The sequence below is a fragment of the Aythya marila genome (assembly GCF_965140915.1).
Source record: "Aythya marila genome assembly, chromosome: 7".
Taxonomy (NCBI): Eukaryota; Metazoa; Chordata; class Aves; order Anseriformes; family Anatidae; genus Aythya; species Aythya marila.
Window position 1 is genome coordinate 24,274,263 of NC_139048.1, and position 19,449 is coordinate 24,293,711.

The 19,449-nt window shown below is 42.1% G+C and overlaps 1 protein-coding gene across 2 annotated transcripts in view; it reads right to left on the bottom strand.

Moving 5' to 3' along the window:
- Positions 1–9,826, bottom strand: part of DLG5 (discs large MAGUK scaffold protein 5) — a 108,807-nt gene extending 98,981 nt beyond the window's left edge. For both annotated transcript variants that reach the window (XM_082765353.1, XM_082765354.1), the window contains exon 1: positions 9,386–9,826. In XM_082765353.1, coding sequence (XP_082621479.1) covers positions 9,386–9,689 — 304 coding nt within the window. In that variant the 5' untranslated portion in view covers positions 9,690–9,826. The remainder of the gene's footprint in view (positions 1–9,385) is intronic.
- Positions 9,827–19,449: the final 9,623 nt, after the last annotated feature.

The window sequence follows — 19,449 nt, forward strand, 5'->3', positions numbered from 1 at the left end:
AGCATTGTTCAACATCAGAACTACTTGTCTTACTGCTTACCTCAATAGGTAAGTTTCCTGAATAGCCCAATAGGATCAAGAAACTTCCAGTGTAAACTCATACTCAGTAACTCGCCAGTATATTGAAACATGCAGAAAAAAATACACGGGGGAAAAAAAAAAAAAATAAGAGAATGGAGAAAAACTTATTAATGAAAGATTTCTAACGTAAAAAAAGGGATCAAATATTTAATGCAAGTCAAGACTTGGAGAATATTTTTACTTAATGCTGCAATTATTTACTAATCAGGCTTTGCTAGAATTTTTCAATGAGCAATACATACCCCAAGAACACATCTTCCACACACATTTTCCCAATGTTAGACAAATTTTTTTAATGTTTAAAATACTTGGATAGCAATGAAAATATAGTTTGCACTCGAACAAGCACAATAAAAATATAGAAAACAGCAAAATGCAGAAATTCATTAGGATTCCATTCTTTCAACCTGAATACTTCATTTAAGTGACTAATGGAGACCTTTATGATTTATTTTTTCTCTTAATGAAAGTATGCTGTTTTATACTGACTAGCCTATATAAAACACTACAATAGCTATAATTTCTGGCTGCCTGTAAGAAAAAAAAAATACTCTGATAATTTCCTCCATTATTAGCATGAAGGAAAACAGTCTAGCTACTGCTAACAGATACCAAATGTTAGCAGTATTTTCCTTTCATTTCATCTGTATCTATTTACCCCACTACTAAAAAAAAAGTTTCAGTAATTACTGTGGTTTCTTGTCTTATACAATAATGGTAATATATACAACCATACCTCAACAAAACCTAAAATTTTGAGGATTTTTTTCTTTGTTGCTCTCTTAAATGCAGCTATAATGTAGCAATAAGCTGAAATGTTCTAATAGGAGAGAACAGGTCTTCAAATTCTCACTTATTTTCAATACAATGCTTTTTCTCCAATAAGTATTTTTATTTACATGAGCAGGATGTATTAATGTCTGGACACTCATGATGATTTTCAAGATTAACTTAAGTTCATACCCAGATGTTGTCATTGTGGTGATGCATACAGCCTCAAAGAAAACCTTTAGATAGTCTGATTTCACCACACTCACTTGCACACTATTTGAAAGCCAGATAATCGCATTTTAAATGAGAAGTAGACCTTCCAGAAAATCCCTGCAAGCATTCACAAGACTGTGTAGGAGGTATTAAAAGAGAACTTCAAAAAACACATAGCAAGAAGTTTTCCTGAGTAAAGTCACTAAAACCATATCCATCTCCTGCTGACTTCCAGTTGAAGAGACAATCAACAATTCTTTCTTCCAGAGGATCATGAGGAACACTTAAAATTATGTTAAGTGCTTGATAAGTACGAGATCACATGGCTCGATCAAGATCATTAAATCTATTTCCTCCTAAACTTATTTTTCCATGTAACCACGCAACAGAACACTATCCACAGAAACAGTAAAGGACGTACATATAATTTTATGCTTATTAAAATAGCATGAATATCTACATAGCAATTTAGCAGCTATATTTAGTAATTTTGATATGGATGTTTACTGCATCAGCTTAGTTTTTCCTAGTCCCAAAGTTCTTATGCTTTTGAAGAAAATCATACATATCCATACCTGCTGGCCTGCCTGTCTCAGAGAATGAATACACTCAAAAAGCAAGGCTTTTGGTGCATTTGCATCAATAGGATGCAGCTCATCTGCACAGAGCACTTTGAAAGTTTGAACTAAATTATAGATCAACCCTCAAGACAAAATTTCCCGTACAAGCTCCTTTTAAGTATTACTGAAAGGAAAAAAAGTAAGTGTGGCAGGTCTCAGCCATACTTACCAAGGCCCAATATATAAATGGCAGCTTACTGAAGATGAAGACATTGGTTAATCCAATGAGTTTCATATACAAGGCCTTGATCCTGCCACCATAAGCACGTGTCCAACTTGATGCATATAAATGGGGATTACTTCACACGGTCAAAAACCACACAAATAATACCCATACTCATGAATCAGCAACTATGGCCAAGTACAATAAAAAGCTATGGTGAAAGGAGAGAGGACACAAGAAAGTTGTCACAGTGCATGTAAACAGTCATGAGAAAAGTTTCTTGATTTATCATTGGAATTTTTTCCTGTACATTTCTGAACACACAGTTGTCATTTACGTAAAATGTTTGCCAAAAAACAACCCTTGGTCTGCCAATTTTTCCTCAACCCACCAACTCACCAGCTGAAACATTCACTGGCTTTACATTCCCTCTTGCCTTTTTTCTCCAGCTAGAGGTCCATTTGTATGCCTGGAAAGCTTCTGAACCAGGTCATAATGTGCCGTTTTGAATCCAACTCCTTTATCATGCAACAATTCAAAAAAAAAAAAAAAAAAAAAATTACCAAAACACAAAGAGCAGAAACCCAGAGCACACTAATTTATGCTGTGAACAAGCGAACTGCTGAGTAACTCAGCCCAGGAATTGGTAAACTGGAGATTGCAGAAGCTGAGCGAGAAGGCAGTAGCTTGCTCTTAACTTCCTCTGACACGAGTTTAGGTAAAAAGGGCCCTCCAGTAATTATGTTATTCTGTATGGCCCAACAAACAGACATTATCAAGAAAAAGATCTTTAATTGTTCAGCCCAAGTGGCCAAGCGATTGTCAGCTTCTTCAAAATGCAGCAGTCCTCCGTATCTGCTCTATCCCCAGGTGCTTAACAATGCAAAGAGCATCCTATAGAGATCAGATCCTTCTCGCACAGCAGCTCACTGAAGGCATTCCCAAACTTGATCTTACTTATTAGTTGAAAAAACAACAGATGCTGGTATAACACCTATCACCATCAAAATAACTGTTGCTACAACACAGCCTATGGTGAGTTCATAAACACACCAATGACACAGCAAACACTGTACAGCACGCATTTCTAACTCATTTCTGAGCAATGGTGCTGTGGGTTTCCTTGAATATTTTAGTAACTCTGCCTTGCATTGGCAAGAACTAATAACCCAGAGTGACACCCAGAACACCCAAACGTGACCCTCTTGGAAGAAGAGAACTCACATGTTCAAGATACAGTTAGAGTGCTCATCTCCTCCGGGGACAGCCCATTCTTGGAGGCTTACATTAGAAAAACATTGGTTACCCTCAAGTCAAAGCTCAGTCAGTGCAACATTTCCACCTCCTACATCAGGATGAATCAGTTCTAAATCAACACCATTTACTAAATAACAGCTAATGACTTGTATCTTGAGGGTGATAAATAATGTATTGGCAGCAACTAAACAATATAATTAGAAAATCACAGAAGCATAGATTATGTTAATAAAGCCCCAACTTTATTATTATAAATCTTTTCCTACAAAATTACGTGCACCAACATGTTTTGCTACCTAGATCATTTTTAGTTTTATAGCATGTTCAGCATTTCAAGACTGTTTATATATAAAAAACAGGAACACCCTGAACCATGCTGGACAATGAACAGCTCTGAAAGATAAAGTAAGATGCTGACATCTTACAGAACTACAGGTCTTCAAAAAATAAAAAAGTGCAAAACTGAAGAAATTTACCAAGACTTACTGGTATATGTTTATTGATACAGATTTTGATTAAAAAATTGTTGTGCTGTTAAAAAAAAATAATAATGGAAATAGCAAGTAGGACTGAGGGCAAAAACATGAGAAGTAACAGGACCAAGGGAAGCTAAGAAGCAAATAGAATGAAACAAAAGGGGAGAAGAGGGTCAGAAAGTGGTAAAAGCAAACAACAAAGGAAAAAAAAAAAGCTCAAATTGCAGGCTGTTAACTGAACTGGAAAGCACAAATTCATTAGCCGTGTGGTGGCTGAGGTCTTCACTATCTAGGGCAGAGGTCTAAACAGCTCACAACACCATTACAGCTGCAATAAAACAATAACATTAAGAATGATAGTTCAATTAGATCTGAAACAAGCTTAGATAGGCATTCTCTAGCTTGAACAAGTAAGTCACCAGTTATGGAAAGCTGTTGGTTTGTTACTGACCATGTCTGAAAGTGAACTGCTCCTATTTCAGAACACTCATGAAAGTGACAAGTTAAAGGAGTCCTTCAGAAACGTATCATACTCTGCTCTGGTTTGTCATTTTGTAAGACATCAAGTCCTGTATGTCTCCAAAGCAGCTCAGTAGCTGTATGCGCTAATACCACAAAAATCACTAGTGATTTTACACTGCCAAAAACAGTGGTCCGAACAGTTTACTCTGGCTGCCTTGCTCCCTCCCATATGAGCACAACAAAAATGAAATTGAGAACCACCATGCTTGGGAGTTCTGAACTGCTAAAACAATCATTTCTTCGGGATGGAGAGATGACTTCCATCCACTTACTATTACCTATTCAGTTGTGAATACCCCTCTAACACCTGCCAGAAGCTTCCTGCATTTTTTTTCCCCTGACATTTCCAAAAGACACCGTGTATTTGAGGTCATCAGAAGGCACAGGTACTACAAAACTAGCACTGGCTATTTTCGCAACTTTAATTACTGCTCATCACTGCCAGAGACCTGTATTTCCCCTAATGTAAGTGACTCCTAAATGCTGCCTGCTTTTTAATCTGCACCATTTTTAAGAAGTCCTCTAAGGAGGCTTGAGAGGCTACCCTGAAAACTAATAAAAGGTCTGAAAGAACCCAGACATACTGCTCTACTTCTCCCACTCTTCAATTTTCAGCAGTGGAATAGAGCATAAATTGAACCTAATTGCAAAATTGTCAGTTCAGCCCTTGAATCAGTAAATTATGCTTTTACAATTTCTCTTCATTCTCCATCTTTCCCCGGGGAGCGTACGCTTCCAGTGTTATTTCTTATCTTCTCCCTCTCTCCTCCCAAGCCTCCCTGCCTTCCCACTTCCTCCTGCAGGATGCTGCAGCCTGTCTCCGTATTTCACAGCTTATCCGCTCAGGGTCTCGGCTCCTCGCTCCAGCTCCCTGGCTCTTCTACCATTGTGGAGCACCATTCTACAGATGGGGGCACAAGGCAGAGACCCCAGAACCAGCCTTGAGCTGTTGTGCTCCAGCCTCCTGGGGACCCTTTGTGCATTTCTTCTCTGCTCCTTGCCCCAGAGCTGCCAGCAAGCAGAGGGAGTCACAGCTTTCCACCTCCACACTTCATACATAAGAGGACACACTGCCTGCCTGTATATGAGGACTACAGCAATATTTACAAGTAAACTCTGACCTAAAATCAGTTTTGTCTGAAACACTATACTTTTTTCTTTTTAAATAAAGCTAAGGAAGGAAATTCATATAATCCTTAAAAAAAAAAAGTTTCAATTCTAACTTATTTCTACTCCCTTAAGTGCCCACATTTACTTTCTGGACTGGAAATTAACTTTATCCTTGAACAAACAGAGCTAGAAAAAAATAAGTGTCATAAAACAGCAGAAGGAAACTATTTAGTCAATTTTTAACTATCTTCCTGCTTTCCTTCAGACCCCTTTCAAGAACTTGTGTAAAAATACAATCAGAGTTCTAAATTTTGAAATTTTGAAACTAAAACTGTAACCTAGAATTGTATAAATAAAACATCTCTGAAGACTGACATGCTCTGCTTTTAAATCCAAAAGGGTGCTTTACGCTTACAGGTAAAGGAAGTCATTGTGTTCTTACTAATCTTACGGAGACGAGATGCACTTACTGCAGCAAGATGGTTACAGAAATGAAGAAAAACAATTGCTAATATAAAAAGGAGATTGTGAACCTACCTGTTTAATAGTTCTGAAACCATCAGCAAGGCTTTTTAAGTTGAACAATTCACTCAGCTTGCGGATACAGAGCTGGGAGCACCTTTGCCTCCACTCTACAAGTTCATATCAAAAACAAATTTCAAGCATGGCAACCCAGCCTCTCCTACTTTTTTTTTTATTATTATTATTATTATTATTTCCAAAAATCACAACAATAATTAAATAAATATCTAACTACAAAGCCCCAATATTATTTTATGCTGCCTAAATGGATGTGTTCTGGCCATTTTATTAAATTAATAGTGAAAAACACTTTAATAGCATTTGTCACAAATACGTATCTTCTGCTGTATTCTTGGAAAAGTTTTATGTTAAAGAAATGTGTATTACATTAATGTGAAAGATCATTGGTTTAGAAGGTATCTGAAACAGAAGCAACTTCTTGGAAGTGATTTAAGTCTACATTAGAAGGATATATTTGACTATCGGAATACAGTATTTCTCATATGAACAATAGAGGTAATTTGCCCAATCAAGTATCAAATAATAATCCCATGGGTCACCAAAATAGAGAAATAAAAGCAACTAGCACACTACTTAAAAGAAAGAGTAGGTCCCTGTTCAAAAAGCACTGGGAGATTTTAAATCAGCAAAGCATTCACTTTGAAATGGACAGAGCCCATTTCTCACAAAAACACTTGCACAGAACTGTAACATAATAACCAAACGTATTATTCAAGGAAGAACTGAATGCCATCTATAAACATGACTACGGAAAACACAGCTAACAGTACTCTGTTTATTTTTTGCTTTGATGAAAAGTAGTTGCCCTTTCGGTTTTACACACTGTTGACTGACACTGTTAAAGCACAGTATTCTCAAAGTAGAAATAAACAAGCTTAAAAATACACATTTTATTGTAAAAACTGTCATCAAACCACTACAAAGTTTTATATTTAACACAAGCAAGTAGAAACTACTATAAAGTACAAAAATATTTAAACAGACGGGACTGGGGAAAATTCTACAAAGAAAGCAAGCTCCTTGTAACCTAACTACACTTATCCACACTTGAGGTCTTCCAACAGATACTAGTACCCCAATTCTTTCCCTTTAGCTCTCAGAACAGCTGTTGACTTCCTTTCCTGTTGTGTAGATACTTATAAAAGTGTCAGCTATACATTGTCCAGCCAGCCACAAGAGCTGTTGATATAAACAACAGCCTACATTTCCATCACAGTTCACATCACATTTCAAATCTGAAAGGAGATTATTAAAAATGAGACAGAAGAAAACACAGTGATTGCAACCGAAAAACAAAGGGAAAATGCAAGCCTAACCACATACATGCAAGCGTAAGGAGAACAACTCTCTCACTTGTGTCATAAGCAGACTACGTATGAATTCTCCATCTCTGAACCAAATTACGTTGCTGACTACCTTCCCCTTTCTTTCACAGCAACATCGGATGGAAGAAAGGAATTAACAAGTACTGATACAGTATCAGTTGTAAATCATTTTCACCTACAGCAGGCATTCAGGATGTGTCCTTTACTCAAGTATGCCACTGCAAACTGTCATATTCCATATACTAATGGTAATCCTAAAAATTAATTCAGCCAGACAAGTTCAACTAAAGGGGTATTTAAGATGGAGGTGTTTGTTGTTATTTTTTTCCCCTCTTTACGTAATATATGCTGAGAACTGTTTCTCTTGAGTATTTTAAAACCAGAATCCAACAGCATTTCTTACTACTATGTTTACAGTTTGCTACTACACCCAAAGAACAAAAAGCAGCTTGACTCATCCGCCTTCAGCATCCACAGTGAAAAGAAGTAAAAATCCTAAGTGGCAAGACAAGAGAAGACGGGTGGTCAGACTTCCTACAGGGAGACACTACAATAAAACCTGGTTACATCTGAATACAGGTTCAAACAAGAACCGTTCTACTGCACTTACCCTCAAACATTAACCCTTCACATAACATATTCAGGATGAATTTGCACAGCAGCTGTGATTCTTCAGAGGCATTCTGTGCTCACACAAGCAGTCTCATGACTACTTACCATGAGACCTCCTCAGACAAGTAATGCCGAAATACATAGGACAGTCTTTGAAGGCTCGGGTCCCCTACCTTCATACATGAGTGACAGCTTATCCCTAAGCTCACTCACTGGTAGCTATTTTCTGCATACTCATTTGTAGACATGTTTATTGCAAAGCAAAATAAAACAGAGCCCTCAAAGTTAGCTCTTCTTTTGCTTTCATTTATCGGTAGTAATGAAAACCACCCTGTCAGGGGACCATCCTTCCCCATGCAGATGTTAATAGAATTCAGATGATCCTCAGGACCACATTCAGTCAAGAAGGATATGGTTAGTTTTGCTAATTAAACTACATTTTCCTTATGAGCTCAGTGTTACGACATTCTGCAATTCTTTCATATAAAAAATAAGAAGTATTACAAAGTACAACATATACTGCATTTTTTTTCCTGGCATTCACATTTTACACCTCTGCTTATAAGGCTGGGGAATGCTGGTAGCCCAGTACAATTAATATGTGTTCTCAACAAGACAAGCCCCAGCATTAATCTAATCATACAAAAACATCATGGGTCCCATTTCTGAAAAGCAGCAGTGCCCTCATCTCCCATTGATGTCAGACCACATAATGCCAGAAGTGTTGAGGTCCATTGTTTAGTCTGTTTTCCCTCTCCTGTGAGGTCCTGCCATATATTCATTAGACAAGGCCATACACTATTAACACATGGATATGAAACAAAACAGAAGACCCTGACGTGTTTTTCTATTTGGCAAACTATTACCATCAACAGCATAACTCAAATAGGGGCAGATGACACGGTGCAAATGCGCACACAAGCACTATTTTCCTGACAGAAGCAGCTCTGAAGAGTTATATTGTTTTGGCCAAGTCCTATAGCCTGTAAGGGTCAGGAAGCCCTCCCAGAGCAGTTCCTTATGTAACCAGGTAGTCAACCTGCAATTCCCAAGTCTGGTAACAACAGCAAAAAAACCCACAACGCTCTTCTTAATCACTCGGCTTGTACGCACACTACAAGAGGATGCCTGCACATCCCCTGGACAAACACGTATTTCCTTATCTACGGATTTAAACACAGATTTATTATTTAGTTCAATTTCAGTATTTCTCATCTAGAAACACTGCTGGATTTGAGGATTACCACCTCTTTTTTGTTGTTGTTGTTTTGTTTTTTTTTTTTTTCTGAAGCTTGATACCATCTCAAGAAAAGCAGACCGTGGTGTGCAGAAAGGAGGAAAGGGAAGACCCCTGGGCCAAAGCCCAGCTTCCGAGGAAGGTTCCCGCTGAACCCCTCTCACCTGGGCTTGCAGTTACACCCAGCTCTCCTCCTCCCAGCTCACCCACGAGCAGCACAGCCCGCAGCAACCGCGGGACCCCCCGCAGCACAGCGCCCCAAATAGGGGTTCGCAGCCTGAGCGCCCCACGCCCTGCCCTGAGCACCCGGCGGAGCAGGACCCCGGGGCTCGTCCCCACCTCCAGCCCCGAGGGGCCCGCTCTGCCCGGCGGGGCTGGGCGGGGGCAGCCGCTCGCCCTCCTTCCTCCTCCTCCTCCTGGTCCCGGGCCGTGCCCGCGCCCCCCGCCCCGCTCACCCGCCGTCTCCTCGGCCGCCGCCGCCGTCCCGGGCGCGCCGTTGAGGTAGAGGATGGAGAGCAGGTGGGGCTGCGTCTTCTCCAGGGCCACCCGCAGGTCCTGGAAGTGGTCCCGCTCCTTGGCCAGCAGCAGGGCGATGAGCAGCTCGGCCTTGCCGCCGCCCGCCGCCTCCAGGTCGCGCAGGTCGCGGGGGCCGAGGGCGCCGGCGGCCTCCAGCAGCTCCACCACCTTGTCCACCTCGGTCATGGCCTGCGCCAGGCTCTGGCGGCACTGGGCGAGCAGCTCCTTGTGCTTCGGCTCCATGGCGGCCGCCGCCAAACTTCGCCCCCCGGCCCCGGGGAGGCGCCGCCGCCGAACTTCGTCCCGGGGAAGCGGCGCCGGGCCGGGCCGAGGGCGGCTCTGCCGCTGCCTCCCTGCGGCGCACGGGGGGCGGCCGCTCCTCGTCCTCCTGCAGCCGGCGCCCCCCGGGCGGCGAGACAACTTCTCCTCCTTTTTCTTCCCCTCCTCCTGCCGCTGCCCGCCGGGAAAGGGGCAGCGGGAGCCGCGGGAGGGGGTCGCTGCCGCTGCTACTGCCGCCGCCTCCCGGGCAGCCGGCACCCCCGCCTGCTGCGGGGCGGCGCAGCCAACTTCTCTGCCCCGCTCGCTGCAGGCCACACGGCCCCAGGGCCGCGGGGCGAGGAAGAGGAGGAGTGGTGGCGGCGGAGGAGGAGGAGGAGGAGGGGGGAGACGGCCTCAGCTCCAAGCGCCTCCTTTCATTCGCGGCCGCCCGCAGCCATGTTGGTTGCACAAGGCTGCCGCCTGCGCCCAGACGGGGCTGCGGCAATGCATGGCGCCGCCCGCCCGCTCCTCGCCGCCCGCCGCCACCAGCGAAGCGCCGCGGCCGCCCCGGCCCCGGCCCCGGCCGAGCACCGCCCGCCGCTCGGGGGGTCCCCGCCGGGCGCCGGGGGGGGGCGGAGGGGGGCGAGGAGGCGGAGCGCGGGCGGGGCAGGGCCCGAGCCGCCGCTCCGGGAGGGCTCCGGCAGGAGGCGGGCAGCGCTCTGCGCCCGGAGGGGGCAGCACGGGGCGCCCGCAGGCCCGGGGGGGCCGCCCCGCACCGGGCCCGAGGCCGTGAGGGAGGCGGCGGCGGCGAGACAAAGGCCCCGCTGCGGGCCGGGGGGTGCCGGCGGCCCCGCCCCGGCGGCCCGGTCGGTGCGGGGCGCGCACCGCCATCTCGTGGGGCCGCCGCCGCGCTGCAGCCCTCAGCGCTCCCGGTGCCCAGCCTGGGTCGTGAGCGGGGAGGAGGCCCGGGATCCCAGTAAAACGTACCCCAAAAGCGCCCGGTTTGGCCAAAAGCCACGAAATTGTACCGCCCCGGTTGGAGCTTGGTCCGTGAGGAAGTACAAAAATGAGAGTTTTCAAACAATAGATGAAAATATTATGTGTATAGATGTAGACATTATAAATGTGTACAATGAGGTAAGTACAAATGGCTCATCTCCCCCAGCTGTGATTTCATCTGTTTCATAAATCACTGGAGACCAGGTAATTTTCCAATATCCCATTCTCAGCAGCTGAGGGATGCAAGTTTGGCAAAGAATGAGTAACAGCGTGTGTCCGAAGGTAAGCAGCCTGCTACGAATCAATAGCACTTCAATTTCCAAACAGTGAGGGAACAGACTGCAGAATGACCACAGCCACTTACAATCTGAAACTGACGTTTTATCTAGAAGACACTCTTGCCTTGTAGGTATGTTTCTGATGTCCTGCAAAGATAACGGTGGCACTAATGACTTGGCAGGGTGTTACCAGTAATTGCGTTATCCCCACTGACTGCATCCAGGAGCAACTGAACTGGTCCAAAAGTCAGACTCCTGGCCAAATCCCTGTATGCTACCGAGCTGGAGTCAGTGAGGTACAATGGGAAGCAACTGTTTGTTATTTTTTGTAATAACACACTGATTCAGAGAATTCAGGTGCTGCATCGTATTTCAAGTTATATTATGTAGTTCAACGGATGAAGATGGTGTCTCTCAGATGTGAAAACAGCCTTGGGTTATGCGCATAATCATGATATGAATTCCAGTGCTGTTTTTAGAAGAGGCAGATATAGAGTAAAGGGATTTGGGGATTTTTCTCTGCCTTGAAGGTCATTATTCAAAACAATCCTCTTGATACTTGACAATATGCCATGGTTTTGAAACAAGTTTTTTCATGTTTCATCCATTGTTACTTATGCTCTTGTAGATTCCTTTCTTCTAATTTTGCATTGCTATTTGTCTTAGGAACACTTTTACTAAGTAACATATACAGAGATTAACTATGTTGATTAACAACTGATGTTGCAATACCTGCAAACTGTGTTCTTCCTAAACCCTTTGATTTTATCTCAAAATAAGCCTATTTCTCTCCAACAAACTTTAGCCTGTAAAGCAATGGTACATGACAAAAATACTAATTAATCGTGGTCTACATCCGTTTTTTTTCAATGCAGAAAAAAGAAGCAGACGGGAGTGAAACCAGTGGTAAGAAGGGAGCCCCATCTGCAGTCACTCAGCCAAGACAGACAGCAGTCGTAAGAGTTGCTGTGGAAGGTATCCTTTTGTGCCCTTGAGGATGAGAATCATGGCACTGGAGTCTTTCATTAGGTACATACACCAGAAGATTGAATAAAGATTGCACAAATTATTTGACTATTTCACAGTTATTCAGTGTGAGATTTTATAAACTCAACAACAGTCCCGTGTTGCACGTGTGCTTCTAAGGTTTCCTTGTAGGACAAAGAAGCATACCACCAAATGCCATCACAGGGCACTTATGATCAGAGCCACGCGTTAGATGAAGCAGTCCTCTACTCTTTAACGTAAAGACCGATTGTAGGTTTTTGTCCTCTGCCTGACTCAGCACTAGGGTAGATAAGTGCTGGTTGCTGGAGGCTGCAGTAACAGAGAACAGCATTCAGGCACGGGGAACTCAGGCAACTCTGGTTCCTTTCAGAAGTCCGGAGAGAGGTACATTTTCACAAGCATTTACTCAGACGATTTACGCCTGCTTTTCCCAAACGTGTGGCAGGGTCCTCTGTTTTCTCTTCTAAATAGAACATCAGTCTTCTGAGCCTGCAATGCCTGCCTTGCCTTTTTTCTTGCAGAAGCTTGGCAGAAAATCCACATCTCTGCCTTGCATAGAATATACAAGGATTTACCCTGTATTTATCACAGTTCCCAAAGACAGGAAGGTTTTTTTCTTACTTAAAACTAACAAAAGGAAGGATTTCTTTAAAATGTAATTAAAATATGCTCTGTAATTAAAAGCTCTACCAGGGGATGTCATGGGTGTTTGTATAAAATTGGATTCAAGACAACCTGACAAATTAACAAAAAGAAGATCATTAGATTGTCTAAGCTGGAGATTTGGAAATTAGGCTACCGGGAATGTATGCCTTGGGTATAAGAAAAAGCCACTGACCTTCAGGGAGCACAGTCGACCAGCAATACCTTTAGTCAGAAGTAATTTTTTTTTTTTTTTGAATTTCAGGCTAAGCAGCAAAAAATTAGGGTGTGGCAACAGTGCCTTGTAGTAGGCAATCCAATAATTAGTCATACCAACCACATGTACATGTCCAGGTTTTTAGTCATTCCTAGGTTGCCTATACCGTTTAAGAAAGATTTAGGGGACAGAACAGGTATACAGAGGTGGAAATGGGGTTAATATTTTGATACAATACTGCATCTTCTTTACAGAAAGAAGTACAGAAACACTTGTGTTGCCTTGCGGAAATGAAGTACCCAAATACAGAGTTTGAAAAATCAAGTTGGGTACCTTTCTGGTAAATATGTGTCTGTGAAACCTCCCTTTTTAGATTGACAGTGGGAGCAGAAAAGGGCTTTTAGTCGCTTTTCTTGCAGAATTGGGATTATACTATAATCCTAAACACAAGCATTGTTTCAGCAATTCAGAGTCTTGGAGCTGAAGACTATTTTTATTTTTAGTCCATGCAACTCTGTGTGGTACACAAAATCCCAGCAAACTCCTCAAGATTAACTGTGGAGTTACATTTAAACATATATATATATATATACACACACATAGTAAGCAAGCCTTTGAAAACATGAAGAATAAAGAACAGCAGAAGCAGGAATCAACCTGTAGTACAAGACCATTTTTGTTCCCATAACTGTCAGTACACCTTTTTTATTATGCAATCATTATCACGCTTGTGTATGCAACCTCAGCACATTTCCTGAAATACAATGGTGTGTCATACATTCACATTAGAAACTAAGACAAGATTCAGGTTAATGCAACCTAGCACAGTTCTCACTATAAAAGCATATCTTCCATAAAGATTAGTCAAATTTAGACTGAAACTAAGGTGGTTCTGATCATCATGGCAATCGCATGGAAAAGGGAAAAATGAGAGGAAAGTACAGAGGAAGACAAGAAAGTAAAGGAAAGATAAGAAAAAGATCAACAGAAAAGAGAAGCCTACCTGTTTTCAAGATGGATTTCTGTGCCACAATACCAAACATTGCACCTGCAATCACACAGACTGTACCCAGTGACTGCTCTTCTATATTGCAAATTCTTTACTTCCCAAAGACATTAGGTAATGACATTTATATTGTATATTAGTGATCCACATACTGAGTGACGCTATTGTGTTATTTTAGCTTGGGCTTTTCTGATAAGACACCCTTTGGAAACATCCAGGCTTTGAAACAGATTTCTTATACTTACTTTAATAGGTCTTACTATAGTTTTTCAGTGCCAAAAATACCTGTCACTCAGTCTCAAATACTTCATCCTTTTCTCCATCTACCTGCTACTGCTGCCTGAGTCCCAGCAGCAGCTTTGCTGCTATAATTACACTGGCAAATCTCCTCCTCAATATCATCAGTCTAAGCTATCAGAAAGTTTAATGCCCAAAAGGAGAGGATTTACTTCAAGACTAGGATTTTTTTTTTCTTATATAGGAATACACAGGAAACATTTCATGTCCTCTATAGCTTCAGAGCCCTTCGGATTCAGGTCTTCAAGCTTCACTGGCAGCCACATAAGCTAGAAGCATAGTTTGGTAATGAAAGCTAAGCTTCTCACATACTCATGTGACTCAGGGAACCCAGGGTTTAGAGAAAAATATTGAGAGAGTTACAGTAAGTTAATGGAAGCTGACAACACTGAGTGGAGCCTGGGAAGGAAGATTATATATTCTCTCAGTAGGAGAAATAGAAGTGATTACAGAGGTGAGATTAGAGCCATCTGGATACAAAGTAAACAAAGATTTTGTAATAGGCATTAAATGGAACAATAGCAGTTAAGCAGTTCTCAATGGGAGTGTATTGTTCCAGACTGATATAACTGGAAGACAATAAATTAGTGCTTTGATGATAGGAAGGTGCTGGTTTAATGGTCCAGCAGATCAAAAGGCCCCGTTTACCCATTAAAAGGAAAGAGACAGGTATGTATATAGTGTCTCTGCCCTGCCCAGGCCAAGTATTTCAGCTGGCAGCAGCACCTGCAGGCAGGGGCTCTGCCTGGAAGCACCCAGACCCCTGGCTCTGCTGCTGGAGCTGCAGCCTGATGGAGCTGCTGTTTTCCAGCTCACAGACACACACAGGTCACTGGTCTTCCTAAAAATGTGTGACCTTGAGCTACAGCAAATGGGTTAACACCTTCTTCAGAAAGTTCCTAAGGCAGACTGCATGAAGTAAAGCAAACCAAAGCTTTACATTGCTTTTTTTTTGTAGCCTTAAAATCTATCATCTGTTTCATCTTGCTGGGCAGTTTCATCACTGGGCAGTTTTCAGATGGTGGTTATATGGATATATTTCTACTCTGGGTAAAGTGTTGAACTGGTAATTCAGATTAAAATGAAGAAGATCTGACAGTTTCTTCAGTCAGCTTCCATAGAAACAAACCATCCTGTCTGCTGAAGGTTTTTAACATTACTGGAGCTGCTGAAAAAGGAAAAGCAAATCAAAATGATTTTTTTTTTATGTAAGCAACTAAAAATTTACCTACTTGAAGAAGAAAAGGCCTTCCTCTGGGGGCAGGATACCTTCCAGGAGGGGTCTTGGTAGTTGATGGATGGGAGGGAAAAGGCATGGGGAGGTACACCAGCTGTTCCTGGGATGCACATACACATGGTTGCTGCTATTTCTCAGACAACTGCTTCCAGAAACTGTCAGCAAAAGGAAAACTGCAATGCTATAGGTTCACCTGGCAATGCTACAGGGCTACAAGAATTGCATCTTCCCTAGGGAAGACACCCAGCACACACATCTCAAGTAACAGTCTGTCCAGAACAGGACTAAAGGCAACTGGATTTTCTTCAGGAGGCTGATCTAACTGGTGACTTGCTTACCTCCATCTACAAGTCAGCACATCTTAAACAGTCCGTTTTTAAGGTTGTTGCTTGTACTTGGCTATTGGTTTAGTTCCTAGGACAGTTTTCAATTCAAGTAAATACAGGCTGCACCAGTCATTTGCTTTTATTTCTTTTTGTGCCAACAGGGAGATAAAAAGCAAACAGGTGCCCTCAACATCCCTAGGTAATATCTATGGACAAGCCATGCACAAGCTGATCATTCTTAAGGAAAACTTCAGCTGAATGTAAACAGCTGTCATGTTAAAAACTTCTGAGTTCATCTTTGTCCTGTTTCAAGATCTTCTTTGTTTTCCTGTCAAGTCTTTTGGCTGTTACAGCAATTAATGTTTTCAAATTGCATTTGGATCTCATAAAGCGATCCTCCCATTCATTTTAAAAAGCTTCGGTTCATGTCTTGTTCATTATCCACAAAAGCATACACATTTTATTCTACCAGTAGAAAACATAAATATATGTTAAAAGTTCCACAAGAAATAAAGAGAAGTTGTTTGGATAGAATACAATTCACATCAGACATTAGTCCGATGGGTACAGAAAGAACAAAACCCAACTCATGGTGCCTAGCAGGCAGAAATGACAAAGCAGAGATTTAGAAGGACTTACAGGCAGAATGCTTGCAGAGCCACATCGGAAACATGGCCTGAGAAGCATGAAGATGCACACTTGCAGATGGGGAACATGGGGCAGCACTTCCATTGTGGGTTGGCTGGGGTCATAGACAGACTTCAAGAAAAAAGGCTCTGGCTGCTCATTAAAAGCTAATAATCCTCGAAAGACCCAGGGTGCTCCAGGTGTCTCTAGTCCAAGCCGAAAGAGGCTCCTGAGGGAATGAAGACAGATATGCATGCAACTTCAGTTGTCTGGGATTCTCTAGATTCTGTGCAGCAGAATCTAGAATTTCCACAGGATTTACCTAGGTAAATACTGCATAATTTTCATATGCTTGCAATTTGAAAATAAACTTTTAATTTTAGCATTATAGGATATTCTTTGTGGGGTTGAGAAGCTAAAGAGAAACCCTTGTACAACTTCCTACAGTCAGCTTGCTCAGACAAAGCAGGCTATCGTCCAAGATTCAACTAAAGACGGAGGAGTGCTCAGCATTACAAAAACACTAGACCTACCTAAATCCAGTTCTGAAAACATTAACTAACATGAAACCAAGTCACTCCCAAGTCACACTCTATTTTTTTAAGGGAAAAGGAGTACAGACTTTGAGCCAGTCTACATGCCTTGGCAGGGATGGGAAAGCCACCAGGGACTTTCAAAGACTTCCAGAATGAAATAATGTTTTAGCTTGGCACAGTGGCAGCTCCGTTACCAACTTCCACAAGGTTTGGTCATCCAGTTTAAACTGAGCTACAAATCTTAAGCACAACTGTATTTTTCTATATCTCACAAAACAAATGTAAAAATTAAAAATTCAACAGTTCATGGTCATTAATATTTTTCAAAGACAAATGCCATAAAAGTAATTTAGAACTTCAATTATTGCAAATGCTTAGTTCTGGCAGAACTGAACAATGTTTTATCTCTAATCCCCTCTTTCTGGAGGAGAATAAATACGTTGAGCTGGCAGTCAGAGGATCTGCCACTGCAAACTTGTCATTGGGCAGCTAGAAAAATGCAGAAAAAAAAATGCTCGTTGTTAAATGCTATTGAGAGAGAGAGAAGTCACACACCTCCATACCAAATTAAAAATAACAGAATATATAGACAGCATCCCTAAATACTCAGAAACATCTAAGACATAGTCCTGAGCAGCATGTGAAGCTTTAAAAAGGATGTAGGTTAAAATGATTCTTCCTGAATCAAGTCTGCAGTGATGCTGTTTAGAAAAATGTTGTGCAACTGTTTGAAATTTATAGAGATGCATTGACTGGAAGGGAGTTGATGGATATAAATATATAAAGTACATATATCAAAGCTCATCCAGTTCTGCTGAGTTACAGAGAGTTCTTTAATTGGTTTCCAGGGGACTCAGATTAAGCTCCAACTTGGTAATAAAACTACCACGCAAAAGAAAACTGAATTAAGAAGTCTTTCTCCATCTCTGCTAGGGATATTCCACAAAGGATAAATACACTTCATCAGTAAGGCAAGCCAAATATTATCCTTTTTACCACGGGCTATTTGTACTGTTATTTTTTTTTTTTTTTCCTTAACTCACCCTCAGAGCTGCCACCCCCGCTCCCACAAGGCTAGCAGCAGCACAGCAGCTCACTGCTTTGTCCTTGCCTGTTCCCACTTCAGTCGGTGTCTGTCTTACATCTCACTTCAGGAAGAGCAACTTCTGGCCTTTCTCTGCTTTCTTTGGAAGATGAAAGAATAAGAAGAACAAAGAACTACACACAGCAACTGCTAATCATATTTCTTAATCCAGACATCCTGGCAATAAGAACGTATTAAGACAAGAAGATATACCCTTTACCAAATCTTCTGCATGGCATATACTTTGCTCAAACACATCCTTCACTCACCATGATGATCCTGTCATTTCCTTTCACAATCGTGTTGCTGAGGAAAGACTATCATCATTTAGCAGTCTTTAGTAGATTAAAGTGCAGAGAGGCTAAGTATTTCCGAAGGTCATGCTAGTGTGTGGCAGGAACAGCTGATTTCACATATGCCCATTACCACACTCCTGCACGGAGCACGACTGCTTCTTTTTCTTCTCTACAGAGTAAATGTAAACACGAACAAGTGAAACAACCTCTGGGTCAGGTACACAGCAAAGAACAAAAATAAGACAGAGGAAAAAGTAAGTGGAAAATTCAACAGCTGAAGAGTTTTTAGTAGTGACAGAATGCCACATCTAGCAGGGATGCCTTGCCTTTCAGTTCAGAGCACAAATACATTTCCTTATATAACAAGGTCATCAGTTCAAAAGTTATTTGACCGTAACTGTAATTTTGATGGCAGTACATTTCCATATCCAGATGTGCTGAGGAGGTGTTTTTTCCTCAAGTGATTTCATTATCCTCCAGGCAAAGGTTCATAGCAACCTCGCATGGCTGAGCTGAAGCCAGCCAGTGGTACAGTATGGTTGAGGTAAGCACTGTTGCAGGGAAGTGGTGTTACCAGCAGTGACAGTCACCATGGCCCAGAAGGAAGGAATCTATGTGAGAAACAAGGACAGGAAGAGAAAGAATAAATGTAAAGGGAAATTAGAAAATGCAAAATAGTGGCATAAGTCAGAAGAATTAAATATCTTCTTAAAACTTAAGTGTAGAGGAAGTCTCTAATGGAACTGCAAAATACTTGTATGAGCTGAAAACCTGGAAGACGGGCTTATGGGAAAGTGATCAATAGTCTCATGGGCTTTCCAAATTACCTATACACATATACAAGAAATATTTTAATATCACTGTACTAGAAAAGTGCAGGACTCAAGTAGCAAGCAGTGAAGCGTGTCTCTCCTAGGGTGTGCACAAAAAAGGTCTCCTGCCCTTCACCACCCCACTGCAGCGATACAGCCAAGCCCATTCCCACCACTCCAAAGACCAGAAGCAGTTGACAACAGCAACGCTGAATCAGACTGAGTCGGAGAAAGCCTTACCTGTGACTGCACATTGCTCAGGCTGAAGAATTTCCTTCCTTAGGAAAAAAAAAAAAAAAAGGGGGGACTTCAGGAAGCAACTCCTTAACGAAGTAACAGAAAAAGTAATATCACAGGATTATAAGCAGGGATGAATCATA